Source organism: Pteronotus mesoamericanus, unplaced genomic scaffold (genome assembly GCF_021234165.1).
Source record: "Pteronotus mesoamericanus isolate MK-2021 breed Mesoamerican mustached bat unplaced genomic scaffold, CSHL_Meso_final contig_2, whole genome shotgun sequence".
In the NCBI taxonomy this organism is placed as follows: domain Eukaryota; kingdom Metazoa; phylum Chordata; class Mammalia; order Chiroptera; family Mormoopidae; genus Pteronotus; species Pteronotus mesoamericanus.
In genome coordinates this window covers 8,938,379-8,962,367 of record NW_026555084.1, presented here as the reverse complement: position 1 = coordinate 8,962,367, position 23,989 = coordinate 8,938,379, and the positions used below count along the sequence as shown (strand labels likewise).

The 23,989-nt window shown below is 36.8% G+C and overlaps 1 protein-coding gene across 2 annotated transcripts; it reads left to right on the top strand.

Moving 5' to 3' along the window:
- Nucleotides 1-4,719: 4,719 nt before the first annotated feature.
- UBLCP1 (ubiquitin like domain containing CTD phosphatase 1) lies at nucleotides 4,720-22,226 on the top strand. Of its 2 annotated transcripts, XM_054568104.1 has the most exons (11): nucleotides 4,720-4,853; nucleotides 6,900-7,098; nucleotides 7,884-7,975; nucleotides 8,371-8,456; nucleotides 8,541-8,656; nucleotides 9,923-10,021; nucleotides 12,973-13,010; nucleotides 13,518-13,616; nucleotides 16,316-16,432; nucleotides 19,584-19,711; nucleotides 21,202-22,226. In XM_054568104.1, exons 2-11 carry the CDS (start codon nucleotides 6,945-6,947, stop codon nucleotides 21,227-21,229), a joined length of 957 nt encoding a protein of 318 aa, XP_054424079.1. In that variant the 5' UTR covers nucleotides 4,720-4,853; nucleotides 6,900-6,944; the 3' UTR covers nucleotides 21,230-22,226. The 2 variants fall into 2 exon arrangements, with proteins under 2 accessions (XP_054424079.1, XP_054424080.1); XM_054568105.1 differs by lacking the exon at nucleotides 7,884-7,975.
- Nucleotides 22,227-23,989: the final 1,763 nt, after the last annotated feature.

Below are 23,989 nucleotides of genomic sequence, written 5' to 3'. Positions count from 1 at the left end.
AAAGATTTTAAATCACTTTATTTCTAATTAATAAAAGTGATACAGAGACTTCCAGTTCTGGAATAACATAGAGTAGCTGCACTTCTCCCATTCCTTCTGCTAAGTATAGCTAAATACCCTGGACAGTATTATAAAACAAACAGAAGACTCTGAAAGGTGGAGAGAAGGCAGATTGGCTAGCTACCTTGAAAGACATGGCAGTGAGTTTCCTGGGTGTTCTTTTGCTTCTTACTCCTCAGACCGGGTGCTGAAAATGTAGGCAACCATAAATGCCAGTTGGCACAGACAGAAGAAACCCCCAAAGCTTGTTCTCTCTAGACGAAGGACCAGGAAAGGTATAGTCTAGCAAGCGAGAAAACATTCAGTTAATAACCACTCATGCAGAAGGGAGGCCTGAGCCTGCTGTCCATAAAAAGTCCTGATTGCAAGGTTGGCCCTTGGCTGGCATCTGGGAACTTTACTGATAAACAGTGCTCTTCACTAATATTAAAATTTTCCTCGATGATGTGTATCTCACTGTGTCTAGACTGTTCACTCAAATGTGTGGGTTATGCCGCAGACCTGTTTTCCTTCTAGGAGTCTGGAACTGGCGATAGGCAGTGGGTACTTATGTGACTAGCCCTCCCTCCAAACCCTTGGGCACTGAGACTATGATGAGCTTCCCTGGAAGACAACACTTCATCCTGTTGTCACAATCCATTGATGACAAAATTAAGTGTACACTGGGCGCTTCCACTGGGAGCTAACTCCTAGAATATTGTGTCTGGTTTCCTCTGGACTTCACTCCATGAAGCTTTTCCACTTGGAGATTTGACTTTGTAAACTTTTGCTATAAATCTCATCTGTGAATACAACGAGTCTCGTGAGTCCTCCTAGCGAATCATGGAACATGGGAGTGTTCTTTAAGACCCCTGACCCATTACCATACTCCAACCAAGTATCATGGGAAAAGTGGTGGTCCCGCCCTCCTCTATGTCAGCAATAGTCCCCTGCGAAGCCCTCACCAGGCTATAATAAGGTTCCCCAACCACCCTCCCAGGATGGGGTCCGAAAAGGCTGCATGAGAAGCCAGAGAGAACTCTTTAGCAACTTACAGTTGTAATGAGTTACCTTCGCCTCCTCCCACGTAAATAAAGGCCAAGTGGGGAGGAGTGATGAGGTACCCCCTTACCTCCCAACCATGGTGGTACAGGTGGAGGGCTGGTGAACATGAACTCCCACTCCTGTGTGACAATAATGAAGTGTCCTTTCCTGCCCACATAGTGTGTCAAAGGAGGCCTAATGGGAAACCCGGATTTCTAACCCAACCAAGAAGTTACAAGGTGACATCTCCCTTCCCTGACAAATAGTGTCAGAGAAGGTCTGCTGAAACAGAAGATTTAAATAAGATTTGGAGTGTCATAATGTAATAATACCCAAAATGGTCAGGAGACATTAGAAAAGTACTTGTCATACCAACCACCAAGAAAATCTCAATTTGAATGAGAAAAGACAACCAACAGCCCTGGCTGGTGTGGCTCAGTGGATTGAGTGCCAGCCTGTGACCCAAAGGGTCACAGGTTTGATTCCGTCAGGGCACATGCCTGAGTTGCAGGCCAGGTCCCCAGTAGGGGTGCACACAAGAGATGTTCCTCTCCCTCTCTTTCTCCCTCCCTTCTCCTCTCTCTAAAAAAAAAATTTCTTTTTTAAAGAGACAACCAACAGATGCCAACACCAACATGAGATGTTGGAATTACCTGACAAGGATTTTCTTTCAGAAAATTTGTTTGGTGTTTGGTTAGTTTGCTTTCGCTATACTGTAAGCTTTGTGAGAAAACAGAGCATGACTGATTTATTCACCATTATAGTCTCAGAGCCTAGTATGATGTTGGCTGAAGCAGGTACTTAACAAATATTTGCTGAATGGGTGAATAATGAATGGATAGAATGTAGGATAATGAGAGCCTATTATATAATAATACATATACATATAATAAATACATAGTAATAAATGATTATAATTGTATTGACTGGATGTTCAGGAATATTTTGAAATACACATCAAATAGCACGACAGGACACACTCAATATTTGTTAAGTAAATGAATGAAATCGTAGTGAGAAACTGTCACTAAACAAATTTTCTAAACAAAACACACAATGATAGACTGTGTCAAGTTTAGACATTTGTTTGAAATATGAAAATGAACCAACAGAAAGAAGTTAAAAATACAAGAAGAAGAGAGGAAATTGAATGCTGGATTTACAGAAAGCTTCCTGAGGAACCAGAGCACAAATAAAAGGGTTGCCTTCAGGTGGAACGAAACTGCCACATTGCAAGAGAAGCAAAATAAGTGAGGACGAGTGCCGATACAACTGTAGATTTAGAGGTCTGAAATTGAGGCAGTTCCTCTCTGAGACCTATTTTCTTAGCAAAATATGAGATACCATCTGCCAAGAGCAAGGATGTACATTTTAAGACCTGAAGTCTGAAGACAGTTGAGGTTTTAAAGCAGTCATTTGGGGAAAGGAAGTTCAAAAGAAAAAGGTGGTGAACTTGCCAGGCTGAATTAAGGGCGTGAGGTCTGCCCAGGCAGATTCTGTCCAGTTTCAGCTCACTGATTGCAATCAGAGAAAAGGCAAGGTTTTTATAGGTATTAGAACAGAGAAACAAAGTGGTACAGTGGAAAAAAAAATACACACACACACACACACATATTTATATATTTTTAAAGAGGATTGTTTTTCAACTGGAATGAGAAGAAAATGGCCTGAGAGAAGAGGAAAGGGAGCAAACAGGTCAGGGAAGATGGAGACAAAAGCAGGGTCGTGGCGGATTTCTGGGTGGGGTACAGGAATGTCCTTTTGTCTTCCAATCCAAACATGATCACAGTGACAGCAGTTTATCATTTGATTTTGTGAAATTGGTTCTATATTTCTTTTAGTCTCTTAGACCTGACACTCTCAAAACCCTTCAAAGGAATTACCAGGTATCTTTAGCTGCTGTGGAGAAGTGTGAGGCACAGGGCAACATCCCCCATACATCAGAGAGGCTCCAGTAAGCAACAGGAGGCAGAAGGCTAATTTTTCGGTTCTTATTGGTAGTTGTGAATTGCTGTGAGCCCTTCCTTAGGTCCACTTTGTGTTCATCCCTCGTTAACAAGAGTCCGGTTCCTATATCCAAATGACATCTTTCAAGCTACTCCAAGGGTTTTTGGATATTTAGCTAAATAGACGTGGACTTGGAAGAACTGAGATCTGAGCAAAAGATAACTTAATCATATGTTAAATGGACCATTTGTCCAAAATACTCTACTACCATTATTCTCTGAGAAATACTTACTGTTCAACATCTGGCAATTATTAAATTATCTACACTATAATAATACCAAACTTATTAGACCTTTTGTACAATGACTATTCCATTATTGAAGAGAAGACACTCTTTATGAATCCTGTTGCTTAGAACTGGTGACATTAACAAAAAAATATATAAATTGGCCAAGCCCCTGGTTAGCATGTGAACAAGGCAAGGAAGAGACTAGGCTGAAAAAAAATTATAATTCATTCTAGAGGCCAGTCCCTTGTTTTTTGACCCTTTGGCTGGATTGCTAATGCATGATTTTTGTACAAATTCTTTAATTTGGGGGTTCCCCTACCTTTTTTTTTTTTAAAGGAGATTGCATACTTTTTCTGAAAATATGCTTTGTTTTTTAAAAGGAGCATATTCTCATGCAGTATTAGTGCAATAAAAATTACTGGGAGAGGGAAAGAGAATGTAAAGTGTCTTATCTAAAACGTTTAGGAACAAAACTTGGCTCTTTGCTTCTCTCTTGGGTAACAGCCTGAAGAGACACATGAATGTTAACGTTGCTGTCAAACAGAAGGGAAAATACAGGTAATTCAAGGACTGGTGCATATTTGGGGGTCAATATTATTGTCGCGTTGTTCCCTCCTTTTCAAAAAGCTAGGTTTTGTTTGGCACCATATACAACAGCCTCCCCCCCTCCCCGCCCGCCCCCCTTTTTCTAGCAAACAGCAAGTGATGCACGTTGGGAGTTTGCTGTAAGAACCAGATAGGGACCGCTCTGAATTTCCATTAAAGTCTGGAATTCTGTCGTCAGGGTTTGTAAATCGTCTTTCCTCGCAGAGAGATGGAATGGAGGTGAGGATGGGCGCGCGCAGAATCTGATACAATGCTATAAAACTTTCCAGGGCACCTCTTAAATTGATATTTGCTTCCTTGGTTTTTCGAGTCACTTAGGCCTGCCCTCTCTCTTTCCTGCAATCCTGTTTCGCCCCTGGACTGGGTAGAACGGGTGGAATCCTAAACTGAAATTGCGAACGTTGGTGGCCCCTGGTGCCACGGAAAGAGCTCAAGTCTTCAGTCCTCAAAGGTCACTTTTCAGGCCTTACTCGGAACGTGAACAAAGCCGAGCTGTAGCCCCGCGTTTCATGAAGGAAGGGGCACCCCTGGCGATGCCATCGCACCGCCCCCGACCCACCCTACAGTCAGCAACACCACAGACGTCACATCCCCGAAACACCCTCCTAGCGCGGACCCTAACTGGCGCATGCGCGGAACAGGCGAGGGCCAGCAGCCATCCAGGGGTCGTAGACATCTGCACAGTGGTCACAGTCTTGGAAAGGCCTGGCTCCCTTGTCACCGTGAGGAAATCCCTGGAAGCAGCCATCTGGCACTACGACCCGAAGAAAAACAAGGGAAGCAGTTGTGCAGCCTCCACCATGTTTCCGTTTCAAACCCTAACTTCCGGTTCGTCAGCCGGTTCCGGACCCTGCCTTTAACTTCCGGTGCTTTCCGTTCGCTGCGGCCGGTTCCTGCGTCCGCTGCTGCCGGTGTCGCTGCGCTCCAGGTGAGGGGACCGGGGACACGCTGGCTTGCTGCCTGCGGAGTCGCCGTTGGGCCGGGGGGCCGCCGCTTTCCTGTGCTCGGGGCCTCCACTGGCGCCGGCCGCGGCGGGCTGAGGGCTGCGTGTGGGCTCCCCGGGCCGCTTTTGCCCTAGTCTGCTGCCCAGGCCCGCGGCCCTGGCCCGCGGGTCGCAGGGGCCGCTGCCCTCCCATCCGGCCTCCTCCCCTACAGGGCCGCCCTGCGTCCCAGTGGGCTCTGCGTCCGGAAACTTCATTCCTTCCTGTTTGGGGGTTTGAGCATGTCTGCCCGTCACTCTCCTTATTGACACCCCGGTCCTCTTGGACTTTGGGGCTCCTGTTGTAGCTGGTTTCGCAGCTGCTCCGTACCGGCCCCTTTTCTCAGCCCTGGCCTCGGCACTGCCTCAGTTGCTGCTTGGTGCTGTCCTGGGTAGGAATTGACAGCAGTGCTTTACATACCTCTTACTAGGCTTGTTGAAAAGTACACCCCCTCCCCTCGATGCCCAAGAGGTTAATTTTTGCTGCTGTTACTTTCAAATTTCCGCCTTTGCAAAATACTTTTTAGTTGTGTGGCCTTAGGCACATTGTTTTACTGGAGTTTTCTAATCGGTACAATAATATTAAAACTGTGTTTAAATTTGATTCGAAAGGTCTATTTGTGCGTGTGTGCGTGTGTGTGTGTTTTACTGAGGATCGTAACATTTGTTAGAGCAAGTTCTCTGGAAAATAGAATACATTACTCTGAAGTAACAATTTATCTACATTTTTAATAGAGCAAGTTGTAAACATAAGAGTAAATATAGGTGAATTTGTCGCGCTGTTCTTTAAACGGGCATGTTGAAGACACCTGCCACCCTAAGTGTTCAAAGTATTTTTCCATATTGAGATTCAGAATTTGCCTTCTTTCTTGCAGTTGGTTGTAGTACATAAAGAGTACAATCAAAGGTTTCAATAAATAAGTGATAGCATGTGGAAATACAAGTATTTTGAGATTAGAAGATTCAGTTCTCTGACCTGTGGGGGGAACAAACTTATGAAAACTGTTAGAAAGCTTTATGGGAGGAGGCTCTTTTGTTGAGATTTGCAACTGTTTATGTGCTTGTGGATTTTGTATTTATTGATCTTTGATGTCTGCAGGTCCAATTCAAGAGAGACAGTGGTGGCGTAAGGAAAAGACAGGAAATTTCGTCCAGACCTGTTCTGTTACCAGCTACAGGCCCATGAATAGATTGAAAAACTTCTCTGAACTCCTGTTTCCTTAGCTGTAAAAGCAGGACAATTCTTATCAAACAACCCTGCTAAATGAGATTGTGTCCATAAAAAACTGTTCAGTGCATTAAGTATGAAACAAATAATGGCCATTTACTGTTTATTTAGCACAGTGCCTGGAATACTTCAGTTCTAGCTTTTAAGAATTTCATTTTACCAATACTTATATAATACTTATTACTATGGAACTGTGCGACTTCTAAATAGGAACTAATTTAATCTTCATAAATACTCTAAGATGTAGGTGGTATCAGCATCCCAATTTTGCAGACGAGGAAACCTCAGCACTAAGACTGAAGTAACTTTCTGAAGTGAGATAGTTAATAAGTAGGAGAGCTGGGACCTGAACCCAGATAACCTGACTCTGGAGTTTGTGCTCTTACATGACTCACTCTACTACTTCTGCAGCGTTAAATGAACAGTGGTCCATCGCGGAGAAGCTTGCCTGTAGCATAAACCTGATCAGATAGAGAGGGAGGGAAAGGTAGCTAATTATTGCAGCTTTTCAGTTGAACAGAGAGGATCTGATAATATATCAGGAAGCAGTGACTCTTTAAGACAAAAATTGGGAAGGTGGGGGAATTTTAACTATGAGTCCTAGTAACTTTTGGAATTCTGGTAACAGCACTATAAGAAAATCCTGTTTCTCTACTATCAGGTTGTAAAATAGATCTCAAACTGCATAGCTTATAAAACAAAGTTAGAGGTTAGGATCCATCTTTAATATATTTTAACCTGTTTATTTGTATATGCCTTTCTCCTAGGTATTTTTTTTCTGAACAAGAGCTGCCTGAACGTATGTTTCAAGGATGGCTCTCCCTATCATCGTAAAATGGGGTGGACAAGAGTATTCGGTGACCACACTTTCAGAAGATGATACTGTGCTGGATCTCAAACAGTTTCTCAGGACCCTTACGGGAGTGTTACCAGAACGGCAGAAGTTACTTGGACTTAAAGTTAAAGGTAATTCTCTCCTCATGTCAAATTTTTTACATTGATAATGAATTTTTATATTAGCTATTATCTATTCTCTTTAATCTGTCTCTTTGGAGATTTCTCTGAGATTTCTTTGATAGAGCTATTCCTAAAATTGTTTTATGATATAGGAAAAAATATTAAATGTTACTTGAAAATACTACCAGGATTAAGATTATTTTAGATACCTCTGATAGTTGGTGTTTGCTTGTCAAGTGTTTGGCACAGAAGTCAGGTAAAACAGTGTTAAGTTTTGACATCTGCCTTTTCATTTTAGCTTGTGCCTTGTACCCTCCCCAAATTACCTTTTCCGATTTGAAAGTAATGATGATTAACAGTTATAGGCAGTGTTTCTACCTAGTCTAAAAGGGACTTTTCATGGTGTCTGTGTTTGTCATATCATTGAAAGGTGTGTTCTGAGTAGCATTAAATCTATAGTTATCTTAGGTATGGAATTTTGAAGACTTTTTGGAAAAGAGTTATCTTCATCTTGAACAACAAAACAAATCATGAATTTGTTTTGTTTAGAGAGTTGAATAAGGGTATTCCTTAAGACAGAGTTGGGGGAAAAATCAAACTTTGTATTAGTTGGTACTTCTTAGTGTGTTAGAAATTCCTGATTCAGCAGTATGAGTGTTAATTTAAGGGGGAAAAAAATAAAAACCTGCTGTGGGATCTGTACCAAACCTTTTAATGTTAGGGTTTTATATAATGGGATAGTGAAACCAGCACCTGAACTTTAGTGAGAAAACAGTCATTTGCTTGTATTGTAGGCAAACCTGCAGAAAATGATGTTAAGCTTGGAGCTCTCAAACTGAAACCAAATACTAAAATCATGATGATGGGAACTCGTGAGGAGAGCTTGGTAAATGTTTACTTTTGTTACCATTTGTCCCTTTGAAGATATGATTTACATTACACTTCTGTATCATAGTTTTAATTGTGGTAAAATTGTCAGTTTAGCAGTCAATGAAAAATAAAAGTTACACAGTGATTGTGGTATTATCTCAGCAGGAAACAAATATTGGGGAACTTGTTAGTATGTGGCTAGCTGTAAGTATAATAGTAGTGCAAATGGTCAAATTTAACATGGCAAATCTGCCCAGTGAATGTACATAACAAATTTTAAGATGTGAAAATTTTCCCACAGTGTGTGCTTGAAAAACTCTCAAACTCAGTCTCTCATTTGCTTTTTTTACTATGCATATATTTGTTATGTTAAAGATAACATAGTAAAACAAAACATTTTTATTTTAATAGGAAGATGTCTTAGGTCCACCTCCTGACAACGATGATGTTGTCAATGACTTTGATATTGAAGATGAAGTGGTTGAAGTAGAAAATAGGTAAGTTTGCTTTTCACTACGAAAGCAAATAGATTGTAATGTGAGAAAAAGTGAATGTTCCATTTGATTTTATCTTTTCATTAGGGAAGAAAACCTCCTGAAAATTTCTCGCAGAGTAAAAGAGTACAAAGTGGAAATTTTGAATCCACCCAGGGAAGGGAAGAAGCTTTTGGTTCTAGATGTTGATTATACGTTATTTGGTAAGTTGGCTAAAGTTGTGCTTTATCTTCTGTTATTCACAACTTTTTTCCCTTCTGTTTGTTTATGATTTTCTTGCAGTATGAAGTATTTAAAAACTTTTCCTATTATTAGAAAAGTAAGTCATTATTGTAGAAAACACATATAAGAATAAAAAGTCATCTGTAATCCTGAGACTTAAAGGTGACCACTCTTATGTTTTTGTGTATCTTTTATTTTATTTTACTTTTAAAATTTTTTATTTATGGATTTGAGAGAGAGAGTAAGGGAGGAGGGAGGAGAGAGAGAAAGAGAAAGTTGATTTGTTGTTCCACTTATTTATGCATTCATTGGTTGATTCCTGTATGTGCCCTGACTGGGGATCAAACATCCTTGGCATATCAGGATGATGCTCTAACCAGCTGAGCTACCTGGTCACCTATTTTTGTGTATGTTCAAGGGTGTGTTTGTATGTATACCTTTATTATTTTTGCTTAATGATACATTGAACATCTCACTCATTTAACATTATTCATTGTGAATTAAATATCTATGTTGTTTAGTCACACAAGAGTTCTGGTTTATGGGTACATCATAATTTAATCAGTCCTTTCCTATTGATTTACATTTAAATTTTAATGAGGATTATTTAAAAATCATTTTTGATATTTTATTTTTGGTTTTCTATTGAATTATGTTCAGGGCAGATTCTTGACTTTAAAATTTTTTATGTTCAACAGAAAAAGAAAAATGTTTATTACATCCTCTAATATTGGCAATAAATGATCAGTTGACTCCTGATACTAGAATGAATTTACTTACCTCTAATCCTACCTAAACTTTAAACACACGTCATAAGTTAATATATACTTATTTTAAAATTTGATTATAAGTCAATTGAACCTTTCATTTTGGTGAAATGTGATTGTATCTGGAAGGTGAATGGCTAAAAGTGGGTATAAGTGGTCCTAGTTTGTTTTTCATACTGTAAAGTAACATGTACACTTTAAAGACTAGATGACAAAAAATATATGTATGTACTATATAAGCATACTATATAAGTATGGACGATATAAGCATTCTCTTCACAGATTGAACAGAATTGATCAATTGAAATTGGATTGCAGGGATTAAATTTTGTGCTTTGAAGACATCTTTGTCAGCCAATGTAATTCAGTCTGAAGTAGCTTGCATTTGAGTGTTTATATTACATTTCCTAAGTTTAGCTGATATTAGGTACTTGTCCACTATAATAAACTAATACTCATCTATGACTTATTTTCTTTTAGACCATAGGTCTTGTGCAGAGACTGGGGTAGAATTAATGCGGCCGTATCTTCATGAATTCCTAACATCTGCATATGAGGATTATGACATTGTTATTTGGTGTAAGATATATACACATTTTTTTGTTTAGATTTTCATGGAAATAAGGTTGTTCCTTACATTATTCTCCCTCATATAATGTCACTTAAAATGACCTATTTTTAAATATGATACAGATTTCATTTGTTCTAGCAAATTTTTAATAATCATGTTTGACTTGCATCACAATATAAACTTATATATATAGTTGCTAAATACCACTGAAAAAGTTAAATATAGGAGGAGTATAGATTATGGTATGAGAGTAAAAATGTCCTATTTTTTAAAAGACCCCTCCCCACCTTGATTAGGAACTTTTATTTCTGATCTTTACTGTAGAATCTTTGATGCTGCAGGATATCAGGATATTGTTGCTTCTCCTTTCTTCATCACTGTAGTTTTAACACACTTGGAGAAAGATAAGCATTTTTAAAAATCACAGTAATGTAGTTCTTCAGAAATAAAGAGAGGCAATGTGAATTTACTTAAGGAAAATTTATGAATGGACTAAAGTAGTCTAACTCAAATTGTGGTCTGTGGATTATTTCAGGACTTTATAGGTCTGTGATAAGATAAAAGTAATGAGTTGTCTCCACAACATAAATTTACTACATTACTGAGCACACTGTTGAGTTCAAGTGGCAATATTTTTGTGGCGAGACTATCTTGAAAAGGGAAGTGTATTGATTTATATCTGACCTCACAAACATTTGAAGTTACCTCTGGCAATATCATAAGCAGAGAAGAGCTATCCTGATTATGAATTAAATAAATTCTAATCAATTAAATATGCTACATTTAATCGTATAGGTTTTAAAAAAATTTTTCTTTTATTGATTCTAGAAAGAGGAGAAAGGAGGGAGGAAAAGAAGGAGAGAATCATTGGTGTGAGAGAGAAACATCAGTTGGTTGCCTCTTATATGCGCCCTGCTTGGGGACCAAACCCGCAACCCAAGCATGTATCCCAACTGAGAAACCCACAACCTTTTGGTTTGTGGGACGATGCCCAGCCAACTGAGCCACACCGGCCAGGGCTAATTGTACTAGATTTTTGATGAGAGTCCACATAGCTGTATTGTAGCCTGTAAATTTTCTTTGTACTTTTCCTTGTACTCAGAGTATCTTTATTGTTCAGTGATAATATGAGTCCACAGTCATTAAGATTAAACACTTAAATACATACTTTTCTGCCCTGGCCAGTGTGGTTCAGTTGGTTGGAGCATCATCTGCTAAATTAAAAGTTTGCAGGTTGGATTCCCGGTCAGGGCCCATACCCAGGTTGTAGGTTTGGTCCCTAGTGAGAGCACATGTGAGAGGCAACTCTCACATCAGTGTTTCTCCCCCTCCTTTTCCCTCTCTCTAAAATCAGTAAGCATGTCCTTGGGTGAGGATTAAAAAAAATAGTAATAAAAAAATAATAATTGTTTGGTTTGTAAGACACAGAAGAAAGCTTCCCGGGAAACAAATTTTTGTTCAGTAACTCTGATGTCTGAGATGACATTTGAGAAAAAAATGTAACCTCTTAAATTATTAAAGTAGACTTAGAAATTTAGAGAACTTTTTACAATCATATGTTTAAAATAAGTTATTTTTATAAAATATATTTCAAGGTAATATGTTGAAAAGGGCACCTCAGAGCTAAGTAAAGTAGGGTTTTAATTCTGGCTCTGTCTTTACTAAGTGATACAGGGCAGGTCAACTAATCTGTCTTCACCTTAGCTTCTTCATCTGAGAAATGAAGATAAATAAACCTATATTACAGGGGAGTCGTAAGAATAAAAATATCGGTATAGCACCTAATACTGTGTCTGGCATGTAATAGTTACTTAGTAATTAGAAACCTTTTGTGTTGGCTGTAAATCTTTTTGTTTATCATCTATAAAACAAATGCAAAATATATACTGAATTTAAAGTTGTTTTTCCTCCCATGATTCTTGTCACTGTAGATGCATATTCTCTAAAATTTTAGTTCAGCTGGTCAGTTTTGCATGGGAGGTGATTCCTTTGGTGGTTGTGTGTGTGTGCTAAAGATGCTTATTTTGAGAATGCAGGTACCTCTATTGCTCTTTAAAAATACACAATACACAGACTTTAAAAAATTGAACTCCTTTTTCCCTTTTTAAACATTTTGCTTTGTAATACCTCTTTGGTTTAGTGTAGTAACTTGAGACTAGGAGCGCACATAAAGCTGAGGGTTGAATTTTAATATCAGTGATCTCAAAACTGGTTGGTGTCTAACAATGAGCAGATGGATAACATGCATCAGTTTACGAATTTTGTTGTCTCAGACTCCCTGTTAAAAGCTACTAGACTCAATGAGTGCTGAGTTTGCTGAGCCTAGCTGAAGTCATTGAGCCCAGCTAGTCTTTAACGTTAACTTTTTATACAGTCTTTGTGTCTTTTTCTAAAATATATTTTTAGATAGAAGAAGGAGGTGGGAGAGAGAAACATCGATTTGTTGTTGTTCTTACTTACATATTGATTGGTTGCTTCTTGTACGTGCCCCGGCCTGAGTTTGAACCCACAACCTTGGTGTATCAGGATGATATTCTACACAACTGGGCTACTTGGCAAGGGCTCGACACAATATTAATCTACTTATATTGACATAAATACATGTGTGTTGCCTGGGTACAAGAATATGGGGATCCATTTAAGTTTAGAACTGATCCGAGTATAATACCAGAGCTGTTGTAAAGAGAATCTAATTAGGTCTTTATTTATAAATTTTCCAGGTTCCGTGTTCTTTTAAGCATTGATTACTTGTATCTTTTAGATATAAGTTGTTTAAATTTTATTCTGTCTTGAAAACACACTAAAATAAGTTTATTTTTATCAATACTTAAAACTACCAAAAATGTGTAATTTTTTGGATTTTTAGTGTTGTTCAGAAAACTTTTATACAGGAGAAAGGTTTTTTTAAATGAAATTCAAGCTTTTCATATGCTTTGTATTCTCATTCCTCATGTTTTAGCTGCAACAAATATGAAGTGGATTGAAGCTAAAATGAAAGTAAGTGTCAGAAAGTAATCCATTTAAGAATGCTTTGAAACTGCATCTATCTTTTTAAAAGCTTTTAATTGAATTAATCTTATTCTCATTGGAGGGCATTTAGTAGATAAGGAAACAGTATCAGGAGTTAGAGGTGTGTGTAAAGTCTAATGGATTGTATTGAATACAGTGCCTTTTTCAAGAACAAGTACAGTGGAGCTCCTCTTTCTCTATCCTCCTCTTTTACAACAATGCTTTCTTTTCCTTCTTTTGTTTTGGTGTGTGATACTTAAAAGAGTGATGCTCTTCTAAGATAGTGAATTGGGAAGTAATCTGCTTCTCATTTATTTTCTTTGGACTGTCCTTTATTGACTCAACTAAGTGAAACTAAAATACTTGTCAGTTGTTAAGTAAGAGGTGGTGGCCAGAGGGATAGAAAGTTGGCATTATGGGAAATTATAGCTAGAATTTTCAAAAAGCTTGAAATTTTCCACGTTATTTTAACCACATGAATATTTGTGTTTATAGGAGCTGGGAGTGAGCACAAATGCAAATTATAAGATTACCTTCATGTTGGACAGTGCTGCTATGATAACAGTGCATACACCAAGGAGAGGATTAATAGATGTAAGAAGTCATTTTACTTTTATTTAACTAGGTGTTTAATGTACTTTTGTATTTATGTTGATGGAATAAACTACAGAAAGAGTTTAGAACTACATCTGAGTGGTCAGGAAAGTATCAGCTGAGTTTTGACATGGGAAGATGAATTTAAGGGTAATAGATTTGAATTTTTTTTTTTTAGATTTGAATTTTGATTATAAATATTAAGGGTCTTGATGTAGAAAAGGTCAAGAAAGATGATGGATAATTGTCCCATGAGGATGGCAGCACAATGTTGCTGAAGACAGAGTAGATGAGAAAAAATACTGTCTTCAAGGGAGATACTAGAAACAGACCAAAACATACTTGCCCTGCCCTATGTGAAACTGATAAATAAAAACATACATCATGATGCATGTAGTTTGGGGTGATATATGTGAAGCCCCTGAGAATAGCAACAAGAGCCATCAGAGAAAAGGACTAGACTGAAAAGATTAGGGTTCTTCATTTTATTTATTTGTCAAGTGAGTCCAATTAATGAACCCCCACTATCTGCAAGTCCCTGTGATAGGAAAACTGTTGGGAACAGAGGTGAGGCAACATGGTCCATGTCTTTTGGAAACACAAACTAGTAGGAACTGGGGAGACTTCTCCATGCTAGGAAGGCTTAGGGGAGACAGTGTTAAAATTGTCAAGATCATAACTAAGAAGGTTGAAGTGCATGGGGATTTGTTCAATAAAGGAAATATTACATATAGGGGAAATAAATTATTACTTACTGAAATGTGGTACATTTATAGAATCTAAACAGTAAGAAGTTTGGGAAATGTTAAATCTAGTAGTGTTTATAATAATGACAAATCAGAGGAGTAAAAATTCTCAATACCCTGGCAATAGGAAATTGGAATATCAATTTGTGTTTATCCATATAATGGGACACAGCTAATTGTATGATGTAGACAATAGTTATAACCTTTGTTTGGTTCAGGGATCCTTTTAGCTTAACTCTCTGAGGCTGCTGCTGTTTATAAAAAAGCCTGAAGGTAAATAATCTTACTGGAATATCTTGTTTTTATCTTTGGTGTACTGACTGGATTGTAAGTAATATAAAATTTACTTTTGAGTTTTTCGGTGTTTTTGTTTTATTTCTACAGTCAGCAGTATTACTTCTCTAATTAAGAAAAAGTAGTCCATGTTTGGAGAACTGGCACTTGACCTAATTACAAAATGGCAGCACCATTTAGGACGGTGTAGGTTTTCTAGCTCTAGGTGCCATTAAGCTCTTGTCATACTTCTTGAGACTTTGTTAACCAAGAAAACCAAGAATCTGGCTTATGTGTCAGCTCCTGTATATTTTGCCTTTAAGTATTTGATGGTTTGTTTCAGTGGTAAGCAAGTAGCACAAATAAATTCAGGCAAATAAAATTTTAGTAAAATTAAAATGTTTCAAGAACATTCTTTGATGGAGCTAGAGCACTAACAAGAAAATAGGCTTTCTTCACATTAAAATAAATTATAGAAGGAGAGAAAGAAAACGTTTTTAAATGACAGCCCTTGTCACCATTTAATCCCATATAATTATTATTACCATATGCAATATATTGCCATAAATGAGACTCCTGCTTTAATCAAAATGTACTTTTGCCACTAAAAATTAAGTCATTTAAAATTTTTTCTTCGAAATGTATAAAATACATTCCCATGATTCAAAATAAAAAGCACATGAGAAACCTTCTTCCCACTCGGGCCTCCTACCCATTTAACTCGACTTCCTGCAGGAAGTCACTGTATTTCTTATGTGGTCTTAGAGACCTTAGGCAGGCACCAACAAATGTGAATGTATAAAGGAATTAATTTTTTTTGAAGACTCATTTGAAGAATTCAGAAATAATAACAATAATTCAACAAACTATGGTGCTTTTGAGGTTAAGCAATCAAATGTCCTAGAAATTATGCACCTATGCCACTGAATTAAAAACAAAATCAATTTTTCCTGTAATATTTAAATTATGTATTAAAATATTTGAATATTTAAATTATGTATTGAAAGGGCCAGGTACATTGTCCATCACTAAGGTTTTGTAGTGTTAAGAACAGACTCATGACCTTTCATGCTCTGAGCCAGTAGTATTAGCCCAGGAAGTTATGTGACTGCTCTGCAGACATCTAAACAATTATAGAGTTTTTTAAAAATTAAATAATTACTGACAGATTCATAGATAGCAGATGACAGATAGTCGGTGGGGGGAGGTTAGAGGGTGGAGGTATTGAGCGAAAAGGAAAAAGACTCATGGGTGTGGACCACAGTGGATTGCTGGCGGTGGGGGGTGTAAGGGGACTAAATGGTAATTGGAAAAAATAATTTAGACTGATTGAAAAATTAATTAAATGCTAAAAGAAATTAAACCATTGCATAATAAAAAAATTAAATGATTACTCCTCCTTTGACCCCAAATCTTCATGTTGAAATGATGGAGTCTGATAATGGAATGAAGTTCAGTTAGGCATGAACATATTTTTCAGAAGTTAACTGAGGTACATCATGCTCTAAAGTGTGTTGCGTCTCAAGTCCCGGTCTGTTCACTCAGTCAGTTAGCTGTCGCTGTCTTACAGAGAAAAGGGGCATACTGCATGGTTCTGCTGGGCAATATGCATTATTTCTGCTTTTAAGAAAGGGTGAACTATTGCTAAAATTTGAATTAAATCTAAACTTTTATTCTAAGGTAAAGCCACTTGGTGTTATATGGGGAAAGTTTTCAGAGTTTTACAGCAAAAAGAACACCATTATGTTTGATGACATAGGAAGAAATTTTCTAATGAACCCACAGAATGGACTAAAGGTAAGACATAATTTTACTTGCTGTGCTCATAGAACCTGGAATATGTGGTAGAACTTGAATACTGTTGAATTTCATACATTTTTGGAAGTACTGTATTCTTATGGTCATGCAAGAAAGGCTTTAATATTTAGAAAAATTTATGTAAAATTGAACATTCTCTTTGGTTAGCTAACTCATGCAGGTGTTTTATTTTTAATTAGCTTTTTCCTACCCCAATCTGTTCTCTGGATCTATGAGCTACCTTGGTGGTTTATTTTTATTTGTATTTTTTGTTCTACATATAAGTGAGGCAAGGAATGATTTTTGAGAAGATCCTTGACTTTAAATATGTATGTATATATCCCTGGCCAGGTTGCTCAGTTGGTTGTAGCGTAGTCTCACGGACCAAAAGATTGTGTGCATCTTGGATCCCCTGTTGGACATGTACAGGAGGCAACCAGTCATTGTTTCTCTCTCCCATTAGTCTCTCACGTCAGTCTCTGTTTGTCTAATCAATAAACATATCCTTGGGTGAGGATTATATATACGTATAAAAAATTTCATGTCTGTTTTAAAAAATCTTTATCCTCCCAGCCAGCATTTGGGCCCTACTCATCTTTGGATTCAGAGATGATAATATAAATTTGTAGGTCTTCATGTTACTTTAGAGCATGAGTTTTTGTGGGTTATTTATTTATTTATTTTTTAAAAATCAGGGTTCTCAGTAGAATCACTGAAGAATTCCTAAAGTATGTAAGTCTTCACTCCCCAAAATTCTAATTAAGGAAAGGTATTTTTAAGTATTCCACAGGAACCTCTCACATGTCTCTTTTTGAAAACCTCTTTTAAGAAGGTAGTTATTAATGATCTGCCTACACTGTCACAGAATCACTTTTGAAATTGAGAAATATTCTGAAATACTATGTTTTGTTATGGTTTCATAATGCTTTTGGTAGAAATGTCAAAGATTCCAGAGATCTTAAACACAAAACTGCCTATTTTAAAAATAATTAACTTCCTATAGTACAAGCTTGTTAATCTTAAGATTTAAAATATATAGAAGGCATTATGAATTATGAATATAGTACTAAATTAAAAGAACTTGAGTTTTGGTCATGGATAAATCAGTTGATACTCTGAAAACTTTGTTTTTATTATCTGTACAAGGAATTGATGATATAAGAGAATTCAGATAATGTAGATATTCTTAAGTTCCTAAAAATATTTCTTTGATGTGAGCATCAATGATCATATGTTGTCTGTACTGCTAGTGAACACTTGGATCATTTTTGAAGAATGGTACAGTAAGCAGTGGTTGTACTGGAACAGTGAAGTCAATTAGGTGAATAATAGATTTTTTTTTCTATTTAACTGGCTTATTGACTTCTAGACTCAGAATCATTGTGCATTTTAGTTTTGTTGCTTAATAGTGCCCAAGACGAAATGCTTAGAAAGTAAAAGTGACTTATCAGGACCTTGGGTTGAAAATCTTATCAGCCACTGGACTCTTACTTTCTCTTTCAGTTTAAATCCCTTCCTGCTTTTAAACTTGGAATCACTTTGGTATATGGTATGTCAATAGTTTAAAAGTTAATATGTTACCTTTATAATCTTCAGTTGAATGAAGGAATACAATACATGGTTACAATATACTCATTGCACTACATCATGGTACCACACCTATTTACTACCAGCTCCAGGGCTTAAACAATGCTCTGCAAGTCCTGACTTCCCCACATTCGCCTACCTGCCTGTTCAGAAGCGGGATCCCCTGCAAGTGCTTGCTTCTGCACATTCTTGGACAGCTGTCTGTTTCTCAGTGTTACTGTGTAAAGTTAACAACTAATGATCAGTATGAGTTTTCTTTAGACCACAATAAGGATATGTTAATACTTAACTATGTATTATTTATTCAGTCCTTAGGTGTGCCTTTTAGGAGTATGTGAAATTAAAGAAAAAATTTTATAACAAAAATTCAAATATAAATGGAACTCCAAGGAATTGTATAACAACTTATTAATTCATGGATGATTATATTTGCTCTGTACCCTACCTACTTCCATCTCTGTAATATTTTGAAGCAAATTCCAGATATAGCATTTTATTTAAAATTAATATAATTTTATTTCGTTTTTAAAAAAATATTTATTTATTTTTAGAGAGAGGGTACGGGAAGGAGAAAGAGAGACATGGATGTGAGAGAGACATATTGACCAGTTGCCTCCAGTATGCACCCAACCAGGGATCAAACCCACAGCCAAGGCATGGGCTCTGACCAGGAATCAAACCAGTGACTCCCGCTTTGCGGGATGACGCCCAATCAACGGAGCCACACTGGTCAGGGAAAAATTAATACAAAAATTTTGAAAGGCTGTCTTGAGTTGTATAAGGATATTTGAGCTGATGCCTTTAAAAAAGCAAAACTCTGTATTGGAACTGTAAGAAAGAAAAATGCATAAAATTTATACTTTAGCAAATTGTGATAAAGATAATACATAAAACTGCCACTCAAATTAAGATATAATATTCTTTATTAATTACAGTCCTCCACCCTGACTTTTATGCTTTTAAAATGAATCAAAATATATCTACCTTAAAAATTTATCATAAAATGTATCAACCATACAGTTAGGAAAATATGACTATTTAAAACTTCTATAATTAAAAATATTTATGGAAATTTTAATGCTTAAGATAAAATGAAAGAGGAAATATGTTATAAAAATGTATGGTAGGTTAGCTATATACAAATTTCATAGAAATATACTGAAACGAAAATTATCAATATTAAAACTTATCTCCCTTGTTAGATCAAGCTTGTATTTGGGTTAACATTTTATGAATGAAGTGATGAGTGAAATTATTCAGTGAGTAGGAAATAACTGGATTGGTAGAAGGGGGAAAAGTCTAAGCATTTAATGCAAAGAAGAGAGGCCACGTAGGGTTCCAGTGCTATAAGAAAGCTGGTAAATTAGGTGGAAGAACTCTTTAACTTGTACGATAAACATTATACCATTACTGTCAGTTTATTAAACTGATATAAAATTAATTTTCAGTATTAACATCCTTGGTGATATTTTAATCTCATTAATTCTAAATAATAGAATAGGTGATTTTGTACTAGTTTCTGTATTGTAATGTGAAATGTTGAGTAATGCTTCTTTCCTAATAGATAAGGCCTTTTATGAAAGCGCACCTAAATCGAGATAAAGACAAAGAACTTCTAAAATTAACTCAATACCTCAAGGAAATAGCAAAATTAGATGACTTTTTGGACCTAAATCACAAATATTGGGAAAGGTAAGTGCTAATTATTTATTTCCTCTTTCATTAATGAATGAAAAAATTGGTGACTCTGGTTATACACATAACTCTCAATTTTTATTTAAAATTGGTAAATCCTAAGACTATTTTCTAATCCTGTGACATCTCCCCCAAAAGTATTTTTCCCTTTTGTCTTAGCCTGTAACTTGTTTAGAAACCCACATCTTAAGATCTTTAGTACTGCTAATAGAGAGGACCTGAGAGACTGGTTCGTGTTTGTGGTGCTACCTGTAAGTCGTTTCTTGACATTAGTTAGGTCACTCTTTATGAATCATATGACAATGTAATTTCCATTTTCATACTGTAAAATAATATCAGCATAAAATAAAATACACTCACAATTTTCCTGTTAAAAATTAATCTATAAATAATCTCTCTGTAGCAGAAAACTTAGAAAACTTTATTCCACGAGAAAAACAATTACTTTTGATTTTCCTTTCCAAAGATAACCACTGTTACCATCTTGGTGTCTTCTAGTCTTTTTAAACACAAACATATGCACAAATCTACATACAGATTGTATATAAACATCAAGACTTTGAAGCAGAGTAAAACCTTCTGAGAAGTGGACAGGATTGTTATGTACTACAAGTAATTATTTGTAATGAAATCTTTGAAGATCTGATTTCCCTAATACAGTCACAGGAAAAAAAACTGTTCATGTAATAACACTTTGGCTTTTCAAATTTCACTTTTGGCTTTCATATCACTCTGACACATAAGTTCTTCTTAGAGTCTCATAATCCTATTAGGAAGGTAAGGCAGGTATTTTTTATCCCCATTCGCAAATTGTAGGTGATACAACTAAGTGATAGGTATAAATGCCACAAAGTGATCAAGTTTTGGACCATCAAAACTTATCCAGGTGTTATGATTTTAAGAACTCTTTTCTCACCCCCATTACCACCACGTGTAATAATTAATAAATATGAGAAATAGAGATGTAAGTTTTAATTTAGTGGTAGATTTCTATAAAATAATATGAAGGAAAATTTAATTCATAAATTAATGTCTTTGCGTCTTTGTATCTTTACACCCTTGATCAGCGTCCCTTAGCAACTTTGACCCACTGTCTTTGTGCAAGTAAAATAAGATCATTAAATGCAGTTTGAGGGATTTTTTGGAAATTACAATACTAATCATTTGGAAGTATAGAGTGATAGAGTGCAACCTCCTGGGCCTTAGTTTGAGTCTGAGCCCGCCATTTTCTAGCTGTGTGAACTTGCTTAACCTCTTTGTTTCTGTAAAATAGGAATAAGTTCTAATAGAAAGCTCTTGGTAGAGCTGTTATGAGGACTAAATCAACTTCGAATATGTAATAGAACTGTGTGTGGCACATAGTCAAAAAATGTTAGTGATTATTAACAATTATTACTCATCTTAAAAAGTTTTGTTACTAAAATACTATCCCTTGTTATTGTGAATTTAGCATGGTATGGCTTAAACATCTTTTTTATTTATTGCAGGTATCTCTCAAAGAAGCAAGGACAGTAGTTCCAAGTTGTGCTGAGTTATTGATAACTTGAGATCTTGAACTCTTGCTTTTATGCTAGAAGTCATTATAATAGTGCTGGACACTGAAACAAATACCAGACTGCTTATACTTGGTCTTCCAGTTTTTGTAAATTTAATTTTATATTTTTTGAAGATCATAGCAATATGCTAAAAATAATCCCCCCCATATGAATAAGCTGTTACTCTTGAAAAATATTTTCTCCTGCATTGAGTACTGAGCTCCCCCCCCCCCCCCCCCCACACACAAAAAAGTGGACAAAAATGTACTCAACAGTGTCATTTTGTGACTTTGGAGACAAGTTATGTTTTGTGTTCCTGCCTTATTTTATTGTTGTTGGACTAAATCTAAGACCAAACCCATCTTGGAACTACTACTTTTACTGTAAAAAAAAATATTTTCTCAGTAAGGAACCTAGTTTAGTATGCCTAAAATTACCAAGAGGTTTTGTTGTTTTTTTTTTAAATTCCTTTGTCACAGACACAATTTCTCTTCTTACTCCACTATTCACATCTCTAAATTCAGAGCTGACTCAGTTTGGTTGTATGTGTGTCAGTGTTCTTTGAGAAAAACTGGAAAATGTCAGTTGTGATACTGATGTCATTGTATGAAACAGAAAATGTGAGATAGAAGAATAAAACTAAGCAACAAGAGTTTCTTTTTGGTGGCTAAGGAGAAACATTTCTGCCTAAAACCATTGTCATAACAGCAGTTAAGGGCAATACATTTTAAAATGGGACTGATTCAGCCCTAAAAAGCATGAACAAAAAATTTTTGTTCTGTTCTAGCTATATCTTGTCTAAGTGCAAACACTGTGTTTCAGTGCAAATATCTAGCCATAGGCTTAAAAAAATTATTTGTATTGCTTAAGCCTGCAAATATGTAACGTGACCACTGTTTTGTGTTGACAGTATTGCTTTGTACAGTTCTTGTATTTGAAAGGAATCTGATTCTTTCAAATGAACATGGTGTATATTATGGGACTATTTCGGTGGTGTAAATAATAAATATCCTTTCTTAAAACATTGATTATCTGCTCTTTGTTATCCCAAATAACAGTACTTTGCCTCTGTTGAATCATAAAACATTAAGTCCAGGCAAGGACCTTTTGAAAAAGGGTATGGTTTTAAAAGGATGAATTCTGGCTCTGTCTGGTGTGGCTCACTGGATTGAATGCAGGTCTGCGTACTAAAAGGTCACTCGTTCAATTCCCAGTCAGGGCACATGCCTGTGTTGCCTGTGTTGCAGGCCGGGTCCCCAGTTGGGGATGTGCAAGAGGCAACCGATTAATGTTTCTCTTGCACATTGATGTTTCTCTCCCTCTCTTACTCCCTCATTTCCCCTCTCTCCAAAAATAAATAAAATATAAATGTGTGTATTTTACTATTCATGAATTCAGAATTGGTTTTAGCAACTACTTAGGTTAAATTACTTAATTCTAATAAGCACCATGTTTTCACAAACTTCTTTGTGACAGGTTATTATAAGAGTATATAGTGCGGAGGAGTTTGAGGACTCAATTAAAACTATTCAATTAAAGGATTTCTTATAAGACTAAATATTTAAGGATGAAATAGAATATTCATTTCATTGCTACATTTCCCACTGTAAAAGGCAGTTTATTTCAAAGTAGGCTTGGAAAGGGCTTAATCTTCTTAAAAGACCCACTCACTTAAAACTTTTTAAATAGTTCAAGAAAGATTTTTTTTTTTTTAAGCAGACATTTTCTAAACAAAAATAAAAAATTTGGCAAGCCTCAGGAAGAAAAATGGGATTAAAAGTACATTTTTGCCATTAGGTGGTGCCCAAACCAAATATTACTAGCTGGTATGCTAACCGAAACGATTCTGAAAGAACATTGTCACCTCCCTGAGATCAGATGTGCTCCTGTTATTACTACATTTATAAGAGTCTGGAAGTTTGGGGTTGTCTTTGCATCTCATGATTTGTTGAACATATACTGGTGTTACAGGTATTTTTCTTTGTCTGTGGCACACGCAACAGAGCCAAGAGATGACTGACTGTAGATGCATGTTCCTGTGAAATAGCACGTTGTCCTTAAGATACAGCAGTTAGTTACCCCTTATCTGTGGTTTCACTTACTGTGGTTTCATTGACCTGCCCTCAGTTGTGGACCAAAAATACCGAATGGAAAACTCCAAAGATAACGCATAAGCTTTAGAGGGCATGCGCTTTGGAGTGGGATGCGCTCTCCGGAGTTCGCGCGCCCCGCCCTGGACGTGAGGCGTCCCCTCCTCGGGCGTCTCCACGCTGTGCACGCTCCGCGCGCTCCGCCCGGGAGGCTCTTGGTCGCCATTGTGGTTAACGGGTGGACTGTCAAGGTACCACGTGCTTGTGTTCAAATGACTCTTATTTTTGCTTTGTAATGGCCCCAAAGCCCAAGGGTAATGATGCTGGCAATTTGGATACGCCACTGAGAAGCTGTAAAGTGCTTCGTGTAGGTAAAAAGGCGGAAGTTCTCAACTTAAAAAATCGTAGCTGCGGGTTGCTGAAGATCTATGGTAAGAACGACTCTTCTGTGTGTGGAGGAAAACAAAATGGTGCTAGTTTTGCCATCACACCTCACGCTGCAAAGTGAGGGCTACAGTGTGTGTGTGTGGTAAGTGTTTCGTTAACGTGGAGAAGTCATTACACTTGCGGGTGGAAAACATGACATTGTCCTGGCTCGACGATCCTAACGGATCGTCAGGTCGATAGTCCGTGGCTGCGTCACCACCGTT

Coding starts and splice junctions, on each gene's coding strand:
- UBLCP1 (XM_054568104.1), top strand. CDS start 6,945: ATGGCTCTCCCTATCATCGTAAAATGGGGTGGACAAGAGTATTCGGTG. Junction 7,976..8,370: donor GAACTCGTGAGGAGAGCTTG/GTAAATGTTTAC, acceptor TTATTTTAATAG/GAAGATGTCTTAGGTCCACC. Junction 19,712..21,201: donor AATCACAAATATTGGGAAAG/GTAAGTGCTAAT, acceptor TATTTATTGCAG/GTATCTCTCAAAGAAGCAAG.